Here is a 27,147-nt window from a genome sequence, read left to right as displayed (position 1 = left end):
AAAAATATTACATTATGTAGTTCGATTGTCGTTCTTCTATTTTTTAAATATTTCAAGTAGTTGTATTATTTGCACCAAATGTGTATATAATTTGTTTATATATATTCAACAATTAAAACTACATAAGTGTTAATAAAAATATTTTATACTATAGTGAAGCAAAATTAAGCATATCAATAATTTTTTGATATTGTGTAATATGTTAGTTATAGAAATATTATTAATATATTGCTATTATTATTCAGAATTATGATAAATAATAAATTAAATATATTGTTATAAATATTGCGATGTTTGTTTGCAAATTTCCTTTTTCTCGAATGACCATGGACAAAAATAATCGCATTGAAATTATAATTTAAATACTTTTTTAACGAATGTTTTTGGATGTGAGCTTGCTCTTATTTGTTAATCTCGTTTTTATATCAAAATGGTCGTGTTTATCACAAATTAAATATATTACAATTTCAATATTTAGTCAAGATACCGATGTGTTACAACGTGATAGATATATACATTTTTTTAAATCTGGTCACACTTAAATATCCTGTATTGATTTATTGATTATTGTTTTCTTTCAAAATCATAATTAATATTACCCAGGTGAGGTGAATAAACATAATTTTTTTTCTAATTAAAATTAAAATATTTCTGGTATCTTTTCATCATACTAGAACTGTAATTAACGTGTGTGTTAGTATTAATTATCCACAATATTTTGCTTTAAATCAAAATTTCAATTTTCTTTAGATTTCAACTACGTGTTTGTTAAAATGAAACGACAAAATGTTCGTACCTTATCCCTTGTGGTTTGCACCTTTACCTACCTGTTGATCGGTGCTGCAGTCTTTGATGCTTTGGAATCTGATACCGAAAGTAAGAGATGGGAAGTTTTATCCGGTATGCTATTTCTGTCTATATACTTTATAAAATTTTTTACATTAACAATTATTATTAAGATATTTTATAATTTACTTATTATATTACCGTTTTTTAAGTTTTAAATTGGTGCTTTTAAATTGAAGCCATACTCTGGCCACCTCCGCTGCTATCAATCAATTCTCATTAATCAATCAATTTTGATTATAAACATTGTTATAAATTAAAAACCCGTTTAGGTCTTGTCCAGGTTGTATCACATTTTGTAAATCTTTGTTTAAGAAAATTTTAACAAAATATATTCACTTTTGCATTATCATTTTCAAAAAATGTCTTAAAAGTTTTAAAACTTTACATTCAAATTTCAGATATGAAAAATAGTATGGTAAGGAAGTACAACATTACTCCCGAAGACTATCACATGATAGAAATAGTCATTATCGAGAATAAACCTCATAAGGCTGGCCCGCAATGGAAGTTTGCTGGAGCCTTTTACTTTGCTACAGTTGTGCTGGCAATGATTGGATATGGTCATTCAACACCAGTTACTGTTGGAGGAAAGGCATTCTGTATGGCCTATGCAATGGTATTTATTTAATTTTTCATAATTTAAAATTTTATAGAAAGTTGCACTCAGAAGGCGTTTTGAATATTTTTAGTACCAGTCATAAAATAATTTATGAGCTTTTGTGTTCAATTTCTTAGATTTATTGTGTTGTTAATATTTAGTTATACTTCTTTATGAATGTAAATAATATTAATGAAAATATTTTTATTAAATTACTTTCCACATTATATATTCAACCAACATACAATGTTGAAATTTACTAAGTATTAAGTTCTTAACCAAGCTTCATTAACTGCCCCATTACAATATTAATTCCTTTATGACCTAGTTTTTTTCCTGTCTTGGAGCCCTTACACACCATAAAGTGTTTAAAAGACTAAGCAACCTGAGAGCTTAGCTGCCACTTAATCTGGTGGTAATAATATAAATATTGTAAAGATTTGAACCAAAGTTGCCAAGGGATTCTTCATACTATATATATATATATATACTAACTTAACAAATATATATATATATATATATATATATATATATATATATATATATATATATATATATATATATATATATATATATATATATATATATATATATATATATATATTTGTTACTATGAAGAGGTCTAAGTTAATTGGCCGTATTCTGGTTCTTCCATCATCGTCATCATATCAGCTGATAGATGCTCATTGCAAGGCCTGACCTCACTCAAAGATTGGCATGATCACTGGTTGTATGCTGCCCGCATCCTTTGACTTCCCTTAACTTTAACTATGTCATCCTTCCACCTAGTACCTTTATTAGCCACACATGCCCCATCTACCGACTAGAGGTCACCACTCGAAAAACTTTTGGTGCAAACTGCTGTCAGTTGCATTAGTTACAATATCATGTCTCCTTTGTGTAGTAAAATATAAATTTAAACAACTTTTTATCATTTTAGGTGGGTATTCCACTGGGACTCGTGATGTTCCAGAGTATTGGTGAGCGTCTCAATAAATTTGCATCAGTGGTGATAAGACATGCTAAGTGTTACCTCCGTTGTGCCACCACTGAAGCAACTGAAATGAACCTTATGTTTGCAACTGGAATGTTATCCTCTATAATTATTACCACAGGTATATTATCTTTTTACTATTATATTATATCATTTAATTTTATTTTTGCATAGGTTTAAATTTATTTGTGTTATCATGTATCCTAATTAATTATTTATTTCTATATTATTTTGAAATTACTTTTTACATTATTTACACTGTTTTATTTTTTGTTTATTCTAATTTGTTTACAGCTTCATCTTCTGTTTGAATAATTTTCAACTGTTCCGCGTTTCGGGTCCTTTATATGTAAGTTATTTTTTTAATAAGAGTAATTATTTTTTTCTTAGCAACTTTTATATTGTTCCTTTATTATTAGCATTCTAATGATTTTTCTGTTGAGACAGATCTACTTTCTGAGTGAGGCCCTAATATACCACATAATTTCTGTGCCTAATGTTTAATGATAAATCTTATAGATGAATAGTTGTAATGTAATAATTTACAAAAATGTGCAGGGAATCTGCTCCTAATCTAGATGATTGGTCATAGGTGTAAAAGCTTAAAAGGGGTGAATATATTGCTGATTTGCCGTCAATTAATGTATGGTACACCTTATTCAAAAATCTGTCCCTGTAGACTGTACTGCCAGAAGTCATTGTCCTGTCACATTTCTATATGATGATCGGAAAAGCTTTAAAGCTTTTTACTGACAAATGAGTTACACATTTACCTATTTAAAGTTATTTCTTATAACAATTACCCATGTGTTAATCCAACACACAATTTTCAGGGGCAGCTGTATTTTCTCGCTATGAAGGTTGGAGTTACTTTGATAGTTTCTACTACTGTTTTGTAACACTGACTACTATAGGATTTGGAGATTATGTTGCTTTACAGGTAAGTTATCTAAGGAATTCATTAATATTTATGTGCAAATACAATCATGATTTTATATGTATACCTGTTCCGCTCCAAAACATTTTCTTGGCCAAAATACTGCAGTGCCTAAAGATGTCTTTAACTAGTATATGTTGCCAGTGATAACTTACGGATCCGAGACATGCACGCCTATGATGGTCTTTATAGGAAGGATCAATGACTCCCAGATAGTAATGGAGAAAACTATGCTCGGAGTTTCGTTGTGAAATCGAATCGAAATGACTAAATCCGCAGAAGAATCAAAGGTATCGACGTAGCTCGAAGAACTGCTGATGGCCGTTGGGGCTGAAAGGTTCTTGGGTGACGACCACTCGGCGTGGGTAGTCTACTCATTACATGGACCATTGATATTATTAAAGTCATTGTGGCAATCTTTAGTGGATATGGATGATGATGATGGATAAATTTTTTATAGCTTAAATTTTGAAGCTTACCAAAAATAGCATTTAAATCTAATTTTCTATATCTTGATGTGTTATTTTTTATGATAACAAAGTATATAATATGCCCATTATATTTTATTGAATGATATTGATTTAAAACCTATTTAAAGTTCAATGAAGTATCTTTTATGCAGTGGGTAATAAATATAAAAAAGAATTTAACTTTCTAACACATTATTAATAATATAACACGGGTAGCCAACATGCGGCTCTTTGAACGATTGTCAAATATGAACTTTAATTAACTAACCAGAATGAATTGAAATAATTATCTGTGGCAATAATTTATATGTAAAATCAATAAACGTATTTTGTATTTTCGGTTACATATTTTTAATAATTATAACTTCTGTAAAAAAATTACCCTTTTGCATCTTTTAAATGCGTATTTAATAAGGGTAGCGAAATTTTTAAATTACGAAAAATGACTCAGACTGTCAAAGAACTCGACCAACCCTGTAATATAACATCTTTTCTGCTGAAATTGTAGAAATATATATAGTAAATGTCTTTAAAGTTATAAGTAGGTTTATATGTTTTCATAAGTTTAGTAATTTTTGTACATAAAATATTGTATATGTGAAGAAAAATTTTTAACACATGAGATTCCTAAATTAATTTTAGCATTATATGCATTACATCATAATGTACATTCAAACATTTATACAAAAATTTGTAGTGTTTTTGCAATCCATTCAAATTAACAGAAAATTTATTTAAATAAATATGCTTGTATAGTAACATCATTCATATTGTATGAATCTTTTATTTATTTGCTTATATATAAGTGTGGATGTGTATTACATATGCATAATATTGTATGTATACTTATGTGCTTTATTTTCAGAATGATCAAGCCTTAACAAGTAAGCCGGGATATGTGGCTTTAAGTCTTGTGTTCATACTGTTTGGATTGGCAGTGGTGGCTGCCAGTATCAATTTGCTGGTCCTACGTTTTATGACAATGTAAGTTAATTATTTACTTCTGTTTTTTAATAATTGACAAGCATGTGTAGCATTGTACAACGGGCCATAGTGAAAATAATAGCACTGGTTACATAATCTTTAAGAATATGATAAACATTTGTCAATATAGTATGTTCAGATATAACAATATTACATGGCGCATCTATTTAGGGTGTAAATAATGAAGCTAGTTTAGAAATGCTTAAATTGTCTGTACATGTTTTCATTATTTTCTAAGTTAAGATATATTCTTTAATAATATTATTAGTGGTATGCATTTTTCTGATAAAACTTTAATTTTCCGCATCACAATAATCAGTCTTTTAATAATACTATCAATAGTTGATATTTGGTTGATAAAAACACTGTATTTTGAAATTTATAAAATATGTCATGACATGAAAAAATAATACTAAAAATTCTATAATCCATTCAATATTCCCATCTTCACATGATTAATATTAATAAGAATATACAATTGTAAGAAACCGTAGAAAATGTAAAAGATCTAAATTTTGATATTGAAATTTCCAGGCAAGCTGAAGAGAATGCTCGTGATGAGGATAAGGAAGGTTCTGGAACTTTGGTGCCAATAGATGGCCACCCAATCGCGGCACGGCAACGCTCTCATGACGACCAGGCGTCGGTTAGTTTATTACATTTTATCCTTTACATACAGAATCATTGATAGACATTAATAAGATAACCATCTAAGTATTGACTTGTGGGATTCTTCCTAGGGCCAGTAGGCCTTGAGGTAGTAGCAACATGAAGACCGAAGTCGAAGTGTGTATATATTTATTCAAGTTTCGCACCTTGCACCTTTCGCACGTAAATGAACAATTATATTTATGTGGAATTACCCTTTTTGCTGACGATATATGTCTGGTACCATAAGGTTTTAATAAAAAATATGCTTTCCTTTGAGTATAGGTCAGCTAAAAATTTTAAGAAATTTCACCTGCAACGCAAGTTGGATGTCGTTTATTAAAGCGAAGCTAGTGGAGTCCAACAGAACATTTATAATAATATTAACAACTATATTATTGTAAATTTATAGTTTAATTCCTAATGATGTAGGAGTAAAAAACGTAATTTCATGAAGTAAAATATTTATTATGAAAACAATACAAATCCTTATTGATAACAAAAATAATTCTTAAATATTAGACATAATGAATAGGGAAACAGTGAATATGGAATGCTAATTTATATGGGATTATAGGAGATACGTTTAAGGAGCTAAACTTTTTTTGATATTTGCATATTCATTGGCTTAGAGATTGTAGACAAATAAATTTAAGTATTTTTGAAATAGACCTGTTGAGTAACAGGGCTTGATGATACCTAAAGGAACCTCGACTCTAAACTGTTACATTATTACTCTAAAATGGCAAGCTGCAAAGTCTATATCCAGAGTCAAGAGAAAACTTAACACATTGAATGTCAATCATAGGTGACTGACAATGAACTTTCCGTTAAAGTCGCGTCAGTCATTAGTGACTGACAATGTATAAATTACACGGAATAAAAAAGACATTGTTTTAAGTCATGTAAATTTAATTTAAAGTATACTCAATGTTTATATGATGAGGAATTTTATGATTAACATGTTATGCAATGAGACATGGCATGTGTAGGCTCCCACCAGGGAGACCAAGGTGGATCAAGGTCGCGGAAAGTTACTAGATGCAAAGAGGGCAAAACCGGTCATCGTGGTGATCATCATAAGAGGAGGCAAATGACTTGCAGTGGGTGTCAATCTACTGACATGATGATGATAAAGCACCACGCGGATGTTAAGAGTGTGGCACTAGACTTTTCGTTCAGCTCCCGCTCAGTCTCCACAGCAATTACAGCATTTGAGAGCAAAGACATAAAAATAGGGCAAAGTGATGAACTTGTTTACCTTTTACTTGAATCACTCTTAATGTTTATTAAGGGTTAAATAATTGTTTCCATCTGTTAAGGTGTGCTCGTGCAATTGTCTGGGCAACAAGCAGTGTGAAGGCGGAGCGCTACTGCCGGGTGAGAGGGCGCCACGTACTCTTCGCCGCCGGGCTTCTCTTGCATTCACACCGGACCTTGTTGAACGCGCCAGCGTCTAATTTGAACGGACAAAATGCTCGAGACACTCGACACAACCTTTACATTACATGATCACTATATGGCATAATTAAGATTCAATCTATCTCTGGTAAACTGGAGTGTTTATAGGTAGCAACCATTTACTATGCTCAAAAATTTTAAAAAAAAGTTAAAAATTTAAAAAAAGGACTAGATATTGGTGTTAAACGCCATTAAATATAGTTTCTGCTGTAACTATTTCTATAAAAAATCCGCCAAATAAAATCTTGACATGTGCCAAAATTTACACTACAAATAATTTATTTATCTACATACGTTAAAAGCCTTGAAATTTAAGGTGTTTATTGTTATAAGGTTTTATATATTTTGATGCGTAACATATTTATATATTCCAGATATAAATTTATTATCTAGATGTGCGAAAAAAATCTAAATTTTAACCATTTCGATGTCTGATATTCAATAACCTATAACGAACATGTATGTAAATGTTAGAAGTAAATAAATATTTAATGAAATCTGTTTTATTTTTTAAGAAACCCTGGCTATCCTATAACTCCTAGTAAATCGATTAAATATAACAAGTACTTATATTGGGAAAATTTATGTAAAACAATAAAAGAAATATCGTAAACATTATTTATATACATATTGTCTCCTAATAAACCCTTAAAATAAAACATGTACTTATATTGAAAAAAAAATTATCTAAAATAAAATAAATATCGTAAAAATTATTCACATACATATTGTTTCCCTACAATATCGTTGAAATATATTATCACATACCTAAAATGTAACAAAAAATTATACGTTAAATAAAATAATAAGTTAACCATTTCCCCAGTCTTATAAAACTGTTAACATTATTCATATATGCCTTATTCATATACATAATTGGAAGCTGCTCCTCATAGATTAAGATAAAAAAAACGCGTGAATTAATATTGTTTAATAATTTAGTCTTATAAAGTGATACAACTAACGCTGCGCATATAAAAAATTTGCTATCGTATTGTGTCTGTGAATAAACAAAGTTGTGCGCGCAATGCAATAGATGGCGCTGTGGCGCATGCGGTAAAATTGTAGAGCGCGGTGTAGAGATTTGTTGGAAGTTAATAAAACCCGTGAACGAGCGGTGTCCGTTATCGCTTCTCGGCCTTTTGGCTAAGATCAAAGTGTAGTATCTGTTCTTTTCAGCTTAATATCTGAAAGTTCCCGCACTGCGGGACCAGTATATTAAACTGATTTTTGTAAAACGACGGGATGTTCGGGGCTCGCTCCACTCCCGTCACGGGTCGGCCCGGCATTGCAGTGCCGCCGGGATCGGCCCACATATATATAACTTGAACAATTAACGATGAGGAATAGGCCTCTTACACAGATACCCCTATTACTCTCTAATGTCCTCTTACCCCATTATGTTTCTAAATATAACATATAAATGGGATGTATTCGGTGTCGGTGAACTCTGTTGTGTCCCCTCGTCATATATGGTGGCGGCTGGCTGCACGTGGGTTATATCGCATATGAGTAATTATTAATTGCCCTGTTCTCAAGTAAAAACCATTTCGAAGAGGCAGAGAGGAGGTGGACCTATCGTTAATATTCAATATTAAAATCAATACGTATTCTGTTAGCAAAACAGAAAGCAGTAGTAGAAGAAGGCTTATATGATCATTATAAAGAGTCTATTCGGCAGGTTGAGTGCGTACAGTTTGTATATAATAAACCGTTTTACCAGACTGTCGAAGGCCTTGGCGATATCGAACAAGATAACGCCTGTGTCTCCAGGCTTCCTTGGTGCAAAGCTTGATGGATGGACGCGCGAGTGGTGGTTTCGAAATGCGAACTGTTCGTCCAGGAGGAGCTTTTGCTTATGAGAGATTTCCGGTCCGCTCGGCGGGAGTTTCGATTTGATCCGGGCCTCAATTTTGACCGTACGCAGATGGATAGGGTCCACTGGCAAAGATCTGTCTGTGCATTGTTGCTCTAAGCTGTCGGCCAGGCAGTCAACCTTGTCGACGTCTTCGAATGCTAAGGAGGAGTCTGATTCTCTAATGAGAGCGGTGTTCAGAACGGGGTTAGCCCTGTTGAACTAGCTACACCACAGATAAGGCGTCTCTGTCCTATGCGGGGGAACCCACGCGGGGATCAGGAGGCTGAGCCATGCCGCGCGAGACGCGTGTCCCGCTCCGAGCGGGAATTCGACTGCGCGACGGTCGGTGTGTTGCGGGCGAACCGATGTGTGCAAACCACTCGGAAAAGTCGGCGGGAAGAGCTCTAGCCGGCAGCACTGGTCGCGGGTAGGGTGCGGACGGAGCGTGCGTCTGCTTCGAGCGGTCGGAGACGATTTTTCGATGGATGATGTCACTTGATGACGTTGATGATGGATGTCGTCTTGTGGATGGTCCTGATGTTCCATCGATGTTTTCTTGTTGAGATTCTTGAACTTCTTGATTGTGATGTCTTGTCTTCGATGTTCCTTCTAACCTCTTAGATGTCTTGACTTCAGATGCGATGTATCGGATCGTATGTCTTGCGATGTGTCAGATGATGCTTGATTTCAGGAGCATTCGAAGACCTGCTTAAAATAATAAAAGTATTATCTCCAAAATAAACAGTTCTGCTACTGCTTTCCGTTTTGCTAACAGAATACGTATTGATTTTAATATTGAATAAGTAACCCTTGTAACATTTCTGTAACAAACTATAAAAGATCCTACAAATTCCAACAGATCATATTTATTCTCTTTTAACACATTGTATCTTCACTGTTACATACCATACGAAGGAAATAATACACCACGATACACAGAGCTGGCGTTACTAGTATGATATTGAAAGTTTAATTTGACATGTAGGCAGTCGCGACAAGTCGTTACGTGTAAAAAGTTTGAAATAAACTTTATGAGAGAAATGCGGTGTGGCTCTTTGCTATAATAAGAAAAATAATTGTTTCAAAGAGTTCCACACCATATAGAACAATATAATACTATTGGCGCAATGTTACAGATAAATCACAATCCCTATTTTCTGAAATAAATAAACAAATAATAAAAAAATTGATTTTCTGAAAAATACGTGTTTCATTTTAGTTAAATATAAGGCCTTAAACATAAATTATTTTAAAATTTATGATAATGGGTTACAAGGGGTTAACAACAGGTCCACCTCCTCTCTGCCTCTTCGAAATGGTTTTTACTTGAGACAGGGCAATTAATAATTACTCATATGCGATATAACCCACGTGCAGCCAGCCGCCACCATATATGACGAGGGGACACAACAGAGTTCACCGACACCGAATACATCCCATTTATATGTTATATTTAGAAACATAATGGGGTAAGAGGACATTAGAGAGTAATAGGGGTATCTGTGTAAGAGGCCTATTCCTCATCGTTAATTGTTCAAGTTATATATATGTGGGCCGATCCCGGCGGCACTGCAATGCCGGGCCGACCCGTGACGGGAGTGGAGCGAGCCCCGAACATCCCGTCGTTTTACAAAAATCAGTTTAATATACTGGTCCCGCAGTGCGGGAACTTTCAGATATTAAGCTGAAAAGAACAGATACTACACTTTGATCTTAGCCAAAAGGCCGAGAAGCGATAACGGACACCGCTCGTTCACGGGTTTTATTAACTTCCAACAAATCTCTACACCGCGCTCTACAATTTTACCGCATGCGCCACAGCGCCATCTATTGCATTGCGCGCACAACTTTGTTTATTCACAGACACAATACGATAGCAAATTTTTTATATGCGCAGCGTTAGTTGTATCACTTTATAAGACTAAATTATTAAACAATATTAATTCACGCGTTTTTTTTATCTTAATCTATGAGGAGCAGCTTCCAATTATGTATATGAATAAGGCATATATGAATAATGTTAACAGTTTTATAAGACTGGGGAAATGGTTAACTTATTATTTTATTTAACGTATAATTTTTTGTTACATTTTAGGTATGTGATAATATATTTCAACGATATTGTAGGGAAACAATATGTATGTGAATAATTTTTACGATATTTATTTTATTTTAGATAATTTTTTTTCAATATAAGTACATGTTTTATTTTAAGGGTTTATTAGGAGACAATATGTATATAAATAATGTTTACGATATTTCTTTTATTGTTTTACATAAATTTTCCCAATATAAGTACTTGTTATATTTAATCGATTTACTAGGAGTTATAGGATAGCCAGGGTTTCTTAAAAAATAAAACAGATTTCATTAAATATTTATTTACTTCTGAACTTTACATCTTTATAATAATATACTGTACATTGATCATAAAACATCAGAGTTGTATCGGTCCGGTGCCAATGCACAGAAACAGTGATTTGGCAGTATGGCTCCGCCCTTACAGTTCTTGTTATAAAAACATTTGTACGAGCACATGCAAACAGATGCATGAGTATATAATATAATCTCGTTATAGAAACTGATCGAGCCGAGGTTGTTCACACAAATAATTTCGATTTAATCTAATCAAATACCTTATCTCTCTTCCTGTTTTTTTATAAAACTTTATTATGTTTTTACTTGATGTTTTTTTCATTTTCGACATTAATTTCGAAACTTAAAAATAACATACATTTTTATGTCCACCCTGCAGGTAACACTTATTTACACAGATATGATCGGTTTACTAACTATAACAGAAAACTTTGTAAGATTGCTCTAAGAAGGGGCTTTATTTTAATATATAGTTTAGCACGTGTATTACTAAAACAAGTATTAGTTTACAATTTTACAACGTTAAAAACAACATGTAAAGAAATAGAAATAAAAGCGAACCAATTTCTTCAGCGTTACTCGGATAACTCGTGATAAAGCCATTCGTAAACCAACTGTCCTCAACTGCGAAGTCGACTCGTATATTCACGTTGGAGGCCTACCTGTAATCGTTTTAGATAGAAGCGTTACTGGAGTTTCTTTCGTGATTTTTTCTCCTAGCCCCAATTCTCCAAGAGTTCTTTCTGCATTCTCAAAAACTTACTTTGAGTCGGCATCCGCACATCCCAATCCCTCAATAGCTAGCGCCTCATGCTACTCCCCCCGCACCTCATTAAAGACCAAGAGACGTCCTAAAGACGTTCTCCTCACGCCCATCAGAGGGTTTCCACAGAACACTCGCCACACCACACCCCCTGCAGCACTCACAACACTCAGCATCATCAGCAACCACTGCACCTGCAACACTTTACACAGGTCGTCGCGTTCTACATAACAAAACAAAACATCAACCATCACGTAACGACACCTATTTTTATTTTTAAATCTAGTTCACGGAGCGGAAGGTCCGTGAACTAGATTGAAACTCAGTACCGATGAAGCTGTAAAAGCCTTAGGGCTAACAGCATTAACATCTTCAGAAACAATACAGCCCGAATTCGCTCCGCTATAGATGAGTAACATAAAATTCCGATTTAATTTGTTGTCTGTAATAATTTTTGCCATATATTTATCTATCAACCTCATTGTTTATGATTGTCCCATAATAGTATTTGTTGGTATGTTTGCCTAATGCTGTCTTAAGAAATATTTCTTTTTTTAATTATTCGTGTTTGATTTTGCTCAGGCGACCGGCAATATCCTTCTTTGCCTTAAATACAAGCATTCCACAGCCTTATAGAACAGCCATGCTTTAACAGATAATATATCATACTTGATCAAAGTTTTACTTCAGTTAAGTAACGTACTCCTAAATTTGAACTGTCGTAAATTCGATGGATACACGATACAGTGTAACCTCATACATTATCCGTTATCTGGTAGCACTGACCTAAACAACTATTTTCATAATGACTCTTTCAAGTCTCACGTCTTTAAATAAGCGATCCCGCTCATTACTCGAGACAGTAACAAAATGCAATCGATAAACCTGTCGTTTAGTCTCTTTTTAATTTTGACAAATTTTATAAGTATCTATTGTTTGTTCTTGACTCCTACAGACGCTGGTATAAATGGGCTGAGGAAAGCACCTAGATGTAAGTGTTAAATAAAATTTAGAATTCAAATTTATTGTCAATTTTGATTTCTTTACTTTAATTATTTTTTATTACACATTTCTCTAGTAGAGCAAGAACCCATAAACCCTAGACGTTCGTTATAATATCAAAACTGAAAGTTTGCATCGACAAAAATATATCGTAGAAAGCATCGGCTTTCTGTCAACATAGGTATAAATGGTGAACCGTTATATATAAAATACCGGTATTATACACCTTCAGTACTGTTTAGTTGCCAGTCCTTTACCGTGATAAACTTTCAGCTTCTATAAAATATAAGCTTCGTAAAATTAGTAACACTTTTATTAGAAACTTGATTATTATGATATTTAAAAGCTTTATAAAGCAAAAATCTATTTAATGTTGTTATTAAAATATAAAGAACTTTTAAGTGATGACATATTCAAAAGGTCGATGTGCAATATTTATCGCCTGGTACTGTACTATTGTGGTCAGAATATTTTAGTGTATCCGTAGTTGTAGTGTGTGTTATTTTATTTGTTGTTAGTGTCTAGAGTTTTTATATAAATAATATAATCTTTTTAATCATTATTTTCATTTTATATTCCATTCAAATTAAGTTCTACCACCTGCATTTTTTTAACTACAAATTAAACAGGGATCAGCACGAAAACACACAACTTAGGTAAACGGAAATAATCGTGTTGCTCCTGTGTAGACGTATCCTTAGCTTGTTATTACTTGGTCCTACTGCAGCGACTATCATCATGTCAGGCAACAGACTCCTACTATAAGACATAGGCCTTCTCCGAAGATTGGTCTTGCTCTGCTCGCATCCCGCGATTATCGCGACCTTGACTAAGTCGTCGGTTTGCCTACCGGCTCATGGTACCCACTTGCCTGTGGCTGTCTGTTCATCGAATAATTTTTTTATTCTGTAATACTCCTTAAAACAAGTAGAATGCAGAAAACGTGTTTATATGTTGCAGGGAATTACCCGTTTCTGGGACTCGGTATACGGTGCAACGGATGCCCGCCACGAGGATGCGAAGATGATGAGGCAATCATCCACGGGTACTGCTGCGGTTGCGCTTATCCACTTGGTAATTTTTATTAAATATATCATTATCAGGCGCATGATGTACACTGTTAGACATAGGCTTCCCATCACAGAACTTCAGTAAAACCGGTTGGAATTGACCTGCATCCAGTGTCTTCACTCTGTTTGAATTTCCTATTCCGTTGCTTTAAATCGCTGTACCGAGCCTTAATGAAAGCGCGGTGGGGAGGCACCGTGAAAAAGGTTAAAGGCGGACTGATGGAACGGAGCGACCGATACTCTCCCGCCCGCCGCGCATATAACTAAGGTGCGGTACAGTGGTTTCGGCAGCATTATAGTCGTGTTTACTTCGTTATAGAGCAGTAGTTATCATGGAATTTTTGCGCGGTTCTTCTCACAGCTTCCCATCAGCTTCTTCGGAAAAACTTCACGCGCATATATTTAGAGCCGATTCCGTGAGGGCCTTCGTCTGATGAATCGATCGCGAAACTGGATATCACCATTTACCCCACCCTGGTCAATGACTCTCTTACCTTATTTTGGTACAATGCAACCAGTATTTTAAATTTAGGTAACAAATATGCATAGTTTAAAATTGGCAGTGACAAATAAGAGATCTATCTGTATCCGTATAAAAAAACTATAGAAACATTTTAAGGAATATGTGGTGTAGTCTATATTTCAAGTTTTGATGTCCCATCAGCCTTGTTATGACTAGATTCTTCAGTTGTTTAAGCAATGAAAACCAAGTAGACACATTTTTTTTCGTTATTGTTTTTTTTTATTTATTAGGTTTTCTTTCACAGACAAGTTGCCAGTATTGTGTCCGCAGTTTCTACAGTGCCCGCTCAACATGCACGGCCTCTGTCACGACTACGAATATATGATGCGATGTTGTTGTTAAAAATACCACACGTCACATGGTACCACCTATCCAAAAATCAATGGTTTCAGTAGTAATAAATACTGTAATGTCAATATATATAAGAAAATACGTTTTAAAAATTCAGATTACTACATAATAAAATTGTTTACTATCTGTCCACGTATACTTTGTACTGCCAGTTATTGCCGCATTCCAATAGTAAAAATAAAATTCAACATATTTCCAATTGGAAATAGGTTAAAAAAGCTTTTTGCTTGCTGCGAGAATTTAGCGATATAATCATCCATTCAAAGCCTCTAAAACTGTACCCAAACAAGCAAAACATGCATTTGATAATTTAAAAAAAAATGAAGGTGGCTTCACTGAATTTACTAATAGAAAAATTCCAGCGGCCGAGCAGATGTCGTTTCTTCTCACACCCACCAATACGTATCCCAAGATTTTTATGATGTCAACTCCACTTATAAATATTAGCATAAAATCCTACTCATTATCATGGTTTTATTAGTTGGATGTCCATTGTTGAAACCGATAACTTAAATGTAAACAAGAAAAACATTCATAATTGTAATTGTCTTTGCAATCGTAATAGACATTTTAATTTTATTTTTCATTACATTTAAATTTGAAATAAAAATGTAGTCATCATTTGTGATTGTAAATATAAGATTCTGAACTACCGTAGTCATGTACTACTGTAATAAATAATAATACTGTACCAATGTAATAAAAGATAGTTATTAAGGACTTATCATCATTTCACCAATAGGATGTCCACATCTGAACATTGGCCTTCCATATAGATTTTCAAATATATATGGTTGCATGTATGCCATTATCAACACGGGAACTTTTCTTGTTAACTTTTATTATGCCTTATAAATTCCTTGAATTTGATTATACACCTTGTCATGGAAAAAATTACATTCTATGTAATCAAAATCTAATGAGAGATATTACGGAATTAAAGATTTATTTTGAAACCTATCAATTTAAACCTATCAATTTATGATAAATTATTTGACTTAATGGTAAATGCATACTTTTTAAATTTATAGCAAACATAAAAAAGTATTTAAATATCTATTCTTAGGGAGTCAAAAATATTTCAGATTATTTATGGTGATTTATATTTGATTATATATGGTTATGATTGTAACTTTGATAAAAATAAAACATCTTTATGTAGCATACTGTTTTAATTTCTAAGAAACCCTCAATACAGGATAACAGTGGGTTAGCGGATTTGTTTAAGTAGGTGAACTTAATTCTGACGTAATAGTACAAAAATAACGACTCGAGTAAATTACAAGACTGCATACAACAAAATATATCCAATCCAACACTCCAAATATCTGTTTTAATACTTAACAAGATGAGCGCGAGATATAACTTGTCACGACATTTTGAAACACTGCACCGTTTGCTAACATCTAAAATGAATGACCGCAGATACTGCCTCTTGCATGTTGTTACACAAATGTCTTTTAACACTATTTCCTTGAATCTTCGGACACTAAATAGCTATAATTCTGTCTAAAACCTCTAAGGCCAATATGCTATTATCTACAATTTTGTGTTAAAAGTTCACTAATGGAGTTTGGTCTAACACAAAATTTTGAACACAGCACAACCCCAGTACGCTCGAAGTTATACAATTATATATAAACACCCAGTGCGAAGAGAAATTTTCTATGCAATACAGTGGTGTGAAACTTAAATGTGAAGAAGCTGGAATAATTAAAAAGAAATATAAGCCTAGAGTAATCAAATGGACAGCGAACTCGGTCCAATGTACATTTAACTAGGAACCGGCTCGGTTATGCTACCTCGGACTCGCATCGTATGATCCCCGTTTTGGAATACAGCACAAAATTAACCTACGATATTCATTTTATATATAAACATGTATAAACATACACCCATCCATTTCACCTCTATTCTTTTAACTAACAATATATCTGACAATAGCAACATAAGAGAAGTTAGCTTACGACGTAACGTAGCGCCTGAATTGCGCCAACACTATGTTACTTTTTAATTATTCATTTATTTATAATAATAAGGTTGCGATCGTGAAAGTTTTTGTGGTAATTGCATTTGTAAGTTTGGGGTGTGACGGCCGGCGCCTTCGACGTCCACTTGCTCTGTCTCCCGCCGCCCGCCTGTTACATTCGAAAATATACTACATTATTGCACCAAAATACACACACACAATTTTTTTTTAATAAAAAAATTTTTTCTATGGCCCAGATTTATATCCTATAAATATGATTATTTTGGTTTAGTTTCCAAGATTTAAACCTGTATATCAACACGGATTTACAGTCGTAGAGTGTAGGGGCCTTCATCATCCACTCAAACAGAGGAGGGTATTAATTAAGTCATCTCATGTTACTGCAGCATAGGTAGACTTTTTGGGAAGATTCAGTTTCCCCCTGAGATATGCTCACTGTACTGAAGAGCTCGGATTCAGCTGCCGCGCTTTTTATAATACACAAATACCTGTTATATTTGTTATGTGGGAGATGTGGTTGTCACAGTATCGCGTACTTAAAAAATCACAAATTAAAAGTCATAACATATACATTTTATATATATATAATATGAAATGAATTGCTTCCTTCATCTGTTGATTAAATATTCAATAAAGGTACTTGAGTCTTAAACTGGTTTTAAATAAACATGTTGCTTTAAGTACCTGTTATACTCTATATAAAACACTGTAGATGTGTAAATAGTGAATGTGATACTAGACTTTTGAATTTTTTCTCATATATGTATCGACCTGTTGTTATAGGTATATGATTGTGTTTGTTAGTGTGTGTGTGTGTATCATTACCGAGGGGGCATTCAGCAGCAGGAAGACTTTCCGGTGTCGACGGGACGGCCCTGATCGATCTTGACAGCGGCTCCGGGCGGCGCGCCTGCAGACGGCGGGCCCACGCGCGCCTTTATCTCGGCAGCCATCGTCATGAAAGCCTGTTCCACGTTCGTAGAGTTCTTCGCCGACGTTTCCAGGAACGGAATGCCCAGCTGCTCGGCGTATTGCTGTAAATCAATTGCAAATAGTAAAGTTTAAATAATAGAACTTGGGAATAAATTGCTCTAACTACTGTATCTATAATAGTGTAAAAGTATCGTAAAAAACACGACTTATTGTGGGCTCTTCTCAGATCAGGGGCGCGTTTCGAACCCTCGTAAATTTAAGTAGAAGGATGCCTTATGAGGCAGCTCAATCTTGTTCTGGTTTCTAGGAAATTGGATTCTTCTGACATTCTGGTCCCTAAATGATCTTCTGTGCGTGATACAAATAAATAAATAAAGGTTACTCATCTTGTCTTTTCCCTTTAACAGTCCCCTTTAAGGTGGACATAATTTTGACAGACATTAGACACACCATAGTAACATCTTGGCTTTTGAGGAACAGGTTGATTTGTTACTGTTATAATAATTAACTCTCTTTCAATCAAACATTGAAATTTAAAAGTTGTTAAATCCTTAAAAATATTAAAATATTATTTACAAAATGTTAGCATACACTTTATCCACTCTTTCTTTAAAGAAATGTGTGTACCTATTTCAAATAAGTGAAACCTCTGATGCCATATTTGTTACCTTAATATATAAAACGAGCTATATATATTATGATTTTACTATTCAGATTCAGATATATATATATTATTTCATTCATTCAGGCAAACTACTATATATAAAATTTTCAAATAAAAAACAATCCAACTAAAGGTTTAAATTATTAATTAAAAGATAAATCTTGACGACATAAATCAAGGATGTGAATGTGAAGGTTATTCATGATTAAAATAAGAACCACATAATGAAGTCATGGATTTTAGAGAAAATTATTAATGAATAAAAATAATTTTCAAGGGATTAAATTGCAATTTCTTGTCCCTCAGTTGAATTTAACCAAAGAAAACACCATGACAGCAATGTAAAGGAAACATTATATAGGGTATTGGTTTTAAGAATGACAAACTATACTGTAATGTGTAGCTGTTAAAACTTAAACAATGTATATGGTGCAAGGGGACTGTAGAACCAGTACCAGTGCACCCAGGCAGATTCTACTGTCTTTCTTAACGACGCTAGCTTAAAAAATACCATCCGTATTTATTACTCTACATTTATTAGACTAAACAATAGCATGCCTCCAACAAATATATTTTTGTTACGTTTTGAGTGCTTTGCAGAACCCATGAACCTTATTACTAACAAATATAAAAATTAATAATATTACATAATTTTTTTTGTGTCAATCACGTGATGACGAGGCAAATAGATATAAGCACAAATAATACAAGCAAGTAGTGGTTTGTTTGAAGTATATTCATCATTAAAGCTTAGATTCAATAAATGCACAGGATCAATATTATACAGATCGAATACACTTACGTTAGCTGTGGTGTAGTCGACGACCTTCTTGGTTGTAAGGTCGCACTTGTTACCAACCAGGAGCTTATTTACATTGTCACACGCGTAACGGTCGATCTCCTCCAGCCATTGCTTCACGTTGCTGAACGAGTCCTGCAACATTTCATTTGTTTACATTTAAACTTTGAACTTAAATTATTATTCATAATAATCATCATCATCATGACAGATAGTAAACGCCCACTACAAGGGATAGGTTTACCCCAAAAATCAATATAATGAATGGTTTTGCACTCCCTGCATCCAATGACTTTCTACAATCTTGACTATGTCATTGGTCCACCTAGTGAGGAACCTAACCACGCTGTGTCTGACAGCTGGTAAAAAAAATAATAACAGTGATATTTTACAAGAAAGAGAGAAGAAGAAAAGTCCATGAGAGTAGTCACTCCATCTAGTGTCCGCCAGAGCGATCTAAGAGCTCGACTTCCCTATATGTTGTGTCCATTATTCTGATTGTGCTACTTGGTTCAATCTGGTTTATTTATTAAGAATTGTACCCTGTACAAAGATCTTTGCCTGGTATAAAAAGAACCGAAGATCTTTCCAACAATACACACACACCATTATGGTTTTTACTTATTATAACATAGGGAACATGTTAAAGATGTCTTTTATTTGATTATTTAAAAAATTTTGCAAAGGTCAAAAACATCAGCACAAATGATACATATTCTTTTCCTTGATGGAATGTATAATCAACTGTCTATAACCTTCATGTATCCACCCTCCCCCTGCAAGAAAGTACTCCACTAATTTATTTATAGTTTATAAGTGTATTATGCAATAAAAAATTAAGAAGGGTTATTCTACAACCACTTTGATTTCCTACAGTTAACAAATAGATACATTTGGTTATTTAAAAAAAAAAACTACAATGATCTTAATGCAAAAATACCAAAATAGGAGATTGTGACAAAAAATTGAATGCTGGAACACTTTCACTGGTACATATTAACAATTCTTACTTTTCAATAATATCAATGTGATATGTCTATAACATATTTTGTATGTCTTTTATTATATTGTTTGTTTTTAATGTAAGTTTGTTTTAATATAGCTAATCAGCTATTTCAAAAATACTTTTAGTTATTTACAACTTACAATGTAAGGTACATTGTAAGTTACAACACAATTATGGCTAAAGCTGTGAATGCTAACAATATTTCAAATTGTACAATATTATATATATAAGTAGTAAACACAAAACCTCATAGCCACACATTTTATGTTGAATGTCATAATGGGGGAGCTCAAATTGATTGGAGTTTCTATCAAATTGGACTCTTCTAGCATTCTTTTCATGACACAAATGAATGTTTCATTTAGTTTTAGTTAGCACTAGATCATATTTACAAGATGGAGAGTATAAAGCAAAAGGTTATTTCAGTCCTTGATCCATTAATCAAGATATTGAAGCAAGCTGTGTTTACAAACAAGAGCTCCAGAACTTTGGCATACTGCCAGCAATAAAACTGAGATGTCCTGAATTATAATGACTGTGAAATTTTATTACACAATTTACTTTCTGGAATACATTTGAAGTGGTAATAAAAGTTGATTTTCAATTATAAAATTATTAATATGAGATTTTTTTACCAGAATCTTTGATTAAGTAATATTTAGTTTCCAAAGATCTGTAGATTCTAGATTATTGAGAGTGTTTAGCCTAAACCTTTTAAGCAAGTCAATATATTTCATTACATTAATATGCATGTAACTATAATTGCTTGCCAAAAATCGAGGTATTATTCAACAAAGTTTAACCTAAGCACTGTTAATGAAATATGGAAAGTAAAATGGTTGGAGGATTTCTTATTCTTTATTTAACTACAGAATAGTTAAACAAATAAGTCTCTAAGAGCCAGGACATTTTTTTTTATTGATCTAAATGATTTTGAAAGGAGTTATTAAAGAACTTAAGTTTTAAATCAATGACCAAATGTTAGGATCAAAAGTTTAAAATGAAATAATTGAACCGTAATTTTAGATGACATATAACAATTGATTGCTTCAAAATCGGTTCATTTTTTGAATTACATATATTCTTTTTATATTATATGAAACATTTTCATAACTTCAAGTGAACAAAGCCAGCTTTCAATTATTCTGTGTATAAATGATAAGATATATACATGTCTGACTAAACATTTTAAATTTATAGAAATTACTTCTTGTGGAACAAAACTTTAACATGATACCAGAGGTTTTAAATTTCTTCCAGTGATAAGTGTTAAATACCATTTAAGTACATATATATGTATATTTACACACACACACACATGTATATATATATATATATATATATATATATATCTACATATATATATGTATATTTATATATATGTAGATATATATATATATATACATAACATAAATACCATCATACATTGATGCTATTTAAAGATATAAGTAAAATGTACATATTTATTTTAATATTACATTATTAAAATAAATCCAACTTTGTTTTCCTGATTTATAGTATGGATATTAATTAAGACATATTAATGTCACTTGGGAGGCCTACACCTTGCTGTGGGTTTCTATTGGTCGGCATGGTGATGATGAAGAAATATGACTTTTCCAATAAAATGTAATCAAATACTAAAATTTAAAAAAGAAAAAGTTGTTATAGAATAACAAAATAAAAATACAAGAATATGAATTTTTTTCTTACTATTGACAAGTTGAACATACAAGAAGTTAAACAGCTAGGTTTTTTTAATAGTGGCTAAAAACATGCGGTAATATATAAATTTTAAAATTATATGAAATATTGAGTAAAAATAGTTTCAATAACATTACAATACAATTGACAAAATAAAAAAAATGTATTACCTGGTCTGTGCAGTCATAAACAATAATGATTCCATGTGCTCCTCTGTAATATGATGAAGTAATAGTCCTAAACCGCTCCTGCCCTGCCGTGTCCCATATTTGCAACTTTATTGTCTTGCCATCTAATTCCACAGTCCTTATTTTAAAATCAACACCAATAGTACTTATGTAGCTCTCTGTGTATGTGTCGTCAGCAAATCTGAGCAGTAGACAGGACTTGCCCACTCCAGAGTCGCCGATGAGGAGCAGTTTGAACAAGTAGTCGCTAAAAACAAAGTAACATTTCGAATGTGAAAAACTATATCAAACATCGAAATACCCATAAATTATCAAATGTAACGCAAATAAATGCAAAAACTTAACCGAACGGTGACGACGTTACTATCATATGCGTAAATAAACAAGGGTGGGAAAGGCAATCTATTCTGCACCATCAAGGAGGCGTATCTTTGTTACATGTACTGACTAAACAAAGAAGATTTTCAATCAATTGACAGACGTTTATGATGTTTATGATCCCAAAGCTCTTACAACAATGGGTGAACGATAATGTACATTGTTCCATTATACATACGCCATTCACGGAGACTTACGTTTTGATGTAGCCCGTACCATGAACGTAATGACTCACCAGTTACATTTCACTATTTAATTATTCTCTTCTCAATGCGATATCACTTATCACTTTTAAAATATAATTAAATGTACATCAATGTAGTAAATAATATTTATGCAGTTAATTACGAATTTTAGCCCATCCTTGATTCTTAAGACACGATTAAAAAAACAAGTACTTACTATTCTGGATTCATTGTCACTATGTAAATATGTTCCAACCAAAATTAAACTGTAATAGACGATATTAAAAATAGTTAAACTCTTTGTTTCAAAAATAGTACAATGCGATACAGCAAAATTACAATTTTAATACGTAGAATAATGGCTGCCGACACTGAAACACCCACACTGACGTAAGTCAGAAATTTACTCCATGGCAGGAGTGCCACTTGGCAAATATTAACTAGCGTTCAAAAATTATGCTCTGTAAAAAGGTATACATTTAAAAATCGCATTGCTTGATAATTTTCTTAAATCATATATGCTTTATTGAAAGTAAGAAAATATATTATTTTATTGAAATAATATTTAATGAAAATACGTATTACTAAATCTTTTATTTGGTTCTTTAATTTCACGTTCACGTTCATGTTTATGAAATTAATATTTTACCCGGACGACGTGAATATATAATTATAAATGTAATAGTAATTTTTTAAGAGAAAATACATTTTATAAAATTTATGAAAACTGGATGTATCCAATTTTATGCGCAATTCGACCTTTCATCAACAGTCTGAAACAGATAGTTTAGGGTCAAGGTCACTTTAGAGTTATTGCATTCGGTAAAGGAAATTAAAAAAAATAATTTAAATAGATTTTAATACTCTATCTTTTGTTAAATACACAATGTCAGTACAAGTACAACACAGTTCAATTTACACAGCTCTTTGGAGATGCAAAATATCTAACTACACTTTAAAAAATGTATAACGGAACAAAAGGGTAGTAGAATAAACCGAAATATTTTCTTGAATGGAACGAGCAATTTATAATATTTATATTGTGGACAATTTATGCTATGTCTTTGGAAAATAATTTCACTCACACCTTCATTTGTTTTGGCTATATATTTTTATTGTGTTTTATTGGAAGTATATTTGTGTAGATTAAATGAAAGTATTTTTCATATTTAACTTATTTGTTTTTTTAAAAAATGTTACGGTTTTGAAAGTAACTTAGTTTTAACAGTGCTGTCGGATTTAAACATTGCTTACGTGTCTAAATCTAACTTTAAAAATGGTTACACTTACAAGGTGAGACACTATCATTACGAATGTCCATGTGATTTTTGCCATTTCAAACCATACCACCAGACTGTAGAGCATGGTTGCACAGACTTATTAAGACTAGGGGCCACTCGGGCAAATCATGAACTGATGGCGGGCCGGCAGCCATAAGCATAGGTAATTAATTTTTTTGGTTTTATTCTGGATTAGAATTCAATATTTTTCCAATGTACGAGAGTATTGCTTTTGCTGTCAGCGGGCTACCAGTATTCGACCGGCGGGCCGCGGTCTGTGCATCCATGCTGTATGTAAGACCTTAAGAAAAATGTCGCGGTTGAGTAATAACAGGAGAACGACAAATTTGAGTGCCCTCCAAAACCACCTCTTGACTGAAGGCTTCCCGTCCACAGCGACTTTTTGTAGCGATGGAGTACCGACGATGTCGCGCTGCCGCATCGATACAATCGCGAAGCGGTCGCTAGCTGTGTGACCTCGCCGCCTGTCCAAGATTCAGTCGCGATGTAAACGGTGTACTGTTGCGAAGCAAACGTGATTCAGTAACCTCCGTTTTTTTCACGTCGCGATGCAGTAACTCTTTGGCATCATTATTGTAACGCTGCTAGCCACTTTTTACTAAATAAAACATTAATAGAAAACCATAGGATTAGAGAGGATTTCTTTATTCTGAGTAAAATTAAACTAGGGCGTGTGAATTAAATCGCAGGACTATTTTACAAAATGCTTGTATTGACAAAACCCATTTATACTTCGGCGGGAATAATATCATAAAGGGTTTTCTGAGTTCCACAGCGTATGAGAGGTTCGGTGTGGCGACGTTTGTCAACGCGGTGTCATATTGCGCATTAGGCGTTACTCGAAGTTAGTCCTTAAGACTTATTCTTTCTTAGTTTAACCTCTTCGGTACGGTGCTTATCTGCAATAAAATCATACACAGGGCCGAGCGTCAACTTTAGTCGAAAACCAAGAAATTTTAATCTGCCTCTGCAGTTAGTTTATTATAATAACATTAGGTGAACGTAATGTGTATCTGCGTCCGCTTCTAATGAAAACACTCTAATCACAAGTGTGTTAAAGAACAAGAAGAGCTCAGTGTCGCGGAAGATACGAGGGCCAAACTGAAAGTTTTTAGAACTGGCAACTTAAAAGCATTATATTAAAAAAATAAGTTTAAATTTTGAAAATAGAACTCTTTACCAATAATATTGAGTATACATTTCATTCATTTGTCATTTGTTTTACGATTTGGCGGCAAATTGAAAATTGTCTGTGCACGTCAGAATGAATTTAAGCCGAGAAAATTTTCGTGCAATGATTTTTTATGACTTTCGATGTCATATAAGTCAACAAGAAAGTTATGATAGACTTCGATTGGCTTTTCACGATGAAGCCCCATCTTGTGCCACAGTTTACAACTGGTTTAATGAATTCAAACGTGGTCGAACTAATCTCACCGATGATTTGCGTGAGGGACGGCCTTCTACAGCGACGACTGAAGACAATATCAGTGTTGTGCGGCGTATGATAGAGACTGACAAAAGAGTGACCTATCAGCAGATTCGGACAAGTCTAGGCATAGGTATGAGTCAAGTGCACAAAATCCTCCATGAACATTTAGGCGGTCAGGAAGCTTTGTGCCCGCTGGATACCGCATAATTTGACCGAGGCTCAAAAACTCCGCCGTGTTGATTGGTGCCGAGAAATGATCCAAAAATTTAACGGAGGTGACTCAAATGCTGTGTTCGACATACTAACGGGTGACGAAAGCTGGATTTACTGTTATGATCCGGAAACCAAAAGACAGTCTGCTCAGTGGGTGTTTCCTTCCGAAGAGTTGCCAACTAAAGTGAAGAGAGGTCGAAGTGTTGGAAAAAAGATGGTGGCCTCGTTCTTCAGAAAGACAGGTCATTACGCGACAGTTGTCTTAGAGGATCAGAAAACGGTTAATGCAGAGTGGTACACTAACAACTGTTTGCCACTTGTCTTGGAAAAAGTTCGAGAGAAACGACCTCGCAGCAGGATCCTACTTCATCACGACAATGCCTCGTCGCACACCGCCAGGCAAACGATCGACTATTTGGCGACCTCAGACGTGGAATTATTGGGTCACCCGCCGTATAGCCCCGACCTCGCACCCTGCGATTTTTATTTATTCCCGAAAATAAAAGAAAAACTTCGAGGAAAACATTTTATGGACGCCGAAGAAGCAGTGGCTGCGTTTCAAAACGCCGTCGAAGAGACCCCTAAGGCCGAGTGGGCAAGGTGCTTTTCTCAATGGTTCCATCGAATGCAGCGATGTATTGATGTAAATGGACGCTATTTTGAAAAGTTATAATAAAACTAATAACTTGCTAGAATGCTTAGTTTTTGATTTTCTAAGAACTTTCAGTTTGACCCTCGTAAGAGCGTTATCCGCATTCACCTGTGGCCGTCGACTACAGTAGACGCTCGTACCGAAGTGGTTAACCACTACCACCAGTGTGTCGTAGATCTCGACTCGCAGGTTAACAATAGCTATTACACACGTAAATACTAGTGTGGCTACATCTTGTCTACCTGTCTACCTCTATGTATCATATTCAGTTGCAGGGGAAAACTCTACTTAGTGAGAGGGGTGGGTGGAGCCTAAGTATTAATAATTCTAATTTTGTAAATTTCGGGATGAACATGAAAAGAGTTCATAGTTCGTGCTGGCAATATAAAACATTGCTATTGATAATAAAATTTAATATAATTTAGTTTTTACTGAGATAAAGGTAGTATTTATAGAAGTTAACCCTTTTTGCAAGTCTGCCTACAAAATAAATTAAATTGTAGTTCCACAATATAATATACTTTGTACCTTAAAATTTTATTTGTAATATTTAAGTTATCATGATGAAGTATTCAAAATGTTATTTAGCATAAAAATAATATTTATGTTAAGATTAAAATTATCGGCTTAATAAAACATACACCAGACACAACCTGTTTAGTACAGTTCGATAGAAATAATATTTTGAATTGGTGTTTAGTGTTAAACAGTACTAAAGATACACCCAAATCCCTTATAGTGAACACATATAGGAAAAGGCGTATAATGGATGTCCATAGCGATCCCATCTCTTAGGGTTTCCACATCCAAGCACCACC

General features: G+C 33.6%; 2 protein-coding genes and 2 non-coding genes across 4 annotated transcripts; 2 read left to right on the top strand and 2 right to left on the bottom strand.

Annotated features, from left to right (window-relative positions):
• The first annotated feature begins 546 nt into the window (after window positions 1-546).
• Window positions 547-7,184, top strand: Task7 (TWIK-related acid-sensitive K[+] channel 7). Its single transcript, XM_068763100.1, has 8 exons — window positions 547-603; window positions 751-900; window positions 1,248-1,465; window positions 2,388-2,562; window positions 3,275-3,381; window positions 4,714-4,832; window positions 5,367-5,478; window positions 6,803-7,184. Exons 2-8 carry the CDS (start codon window positions 774-776, stop codon window positions 6,938-6,940), a joined length of 996 nt encoding a protein of 331 aa, XP_068619201.1. The 5' UTR covers window positions 547-603; window positions 751-773; the 3' UTR covers window positions 6,941-7,184.
• An 883-nt stretch (window positions 7,185-8,067) lies between these two features.
• On the top strand, window positions 8,068-8,260 carry LOC137920108 (U2 spliceosomal RNA). The gene has a single exon (XR_011106755.1). It is a non-coding gene; the product is annotated as a U2 spliceosomal RNA (small nuclear RNA).
• A 2,083-nt stretch (window positions 8,261-10,343) lies between these two features.
• On the bottom strand, window positions 10,344-10,536 carry LOC137920107 (U2 spliceosomal RNA). The gene has a single exon (XR_011106754.1). It is a non-coding gene; the product is annotated as a U2 spliceosomal RNA (small nuclear RNA).
• A 5,501-nt stretch (window positions 10,537-16,037) lies between these two features.
• Window positions 16,038-23,131, bottom strand: Rab1 (RAS oncogene family member Rab1). Its single transcript, XM_068762846.1, has 5 exons — window positions 22,949-23,131; window positions 22,151-22,415; window positions 19,274-19,405; window positions 17,700-17,908; window positions 16,038-17,022 (listed from the first exon to the last, which is right to left on the bottom strand). Exons 1-4 carry the CDS (start codon window positions 22,960-22,962, stop codon window positions 17,711-17,713), a joined length of 609 nt encoding a protein of 202 aa, XP_068618947.1. The 5' UTR covers window positions 22,963-23,131; the 3' UTR covers window positions 16,038-17,022; window positions 17,700-17,710.
• Window positions 23,132-27,147: the final 4,016 nt, after the last annotated feature.

This window comes from Battus philenor, unplaced genomic scaffold (genome assembly GCF_028537555.1).
Source record: "Battus philenor isolate CCGP_79_NKW_IND1 unplaced genomic scaffold, ilBatPhil1.0.hap1 SCAF_17, whole genome shotgun sequence".
Lineage (NCBI taxonomy): Eukaryota > Metazoa > Arthropoda > Insecta > Lepidoptera > Papilionidae > Battus > Battus philenor.
The sequence above is the reverse complement of the archived record's forward strand: the minus strand, read 5'-3'. Positions and strand labels throughout refer to the sequence as shown.

Excerpts from the sequence above, each read along its gene's own strand:
- Task7 (XM_068763100.1), top strand. The coding sequence starts at position 774 with ATGAAACGACAAAATGTTCGTACCTTATCCCTTGTGGTTTGCACCTTT. Across the intron at positions 2,563-3,274 it reads CTCTATAATTATTACCACAG|GGGCAGCTGTATTTTCTCGC; the intron begins GTATATTATCTT and ends CACAATTTTCAG. Across the intron at positions 4,833-5,366 it reads GTCCTACGTTTTATGACAAT|GCAAGCTGAAGAGAATGCTC; the intron begins GTAAGTTAATTA and ends TGAAATTTCCAG.
- Rab1 (XM_068762846.1), bottom strand. Across the intron at positions 19,406-22,150 it reads TTTATGACTGCACAGACCAG|GACTCGTTCAGCAACGTGAA; the intron begins GTAATACATTTT and ends GAAATGTTGCAG. Across the intron at positions 17,909-19,273 it reads TCGACTACACCACAGCTAAC|CAATACGCCGAGCAGCTGGG; the intron begins GTAAGTGTATTC and ends ATTGATTTACAG.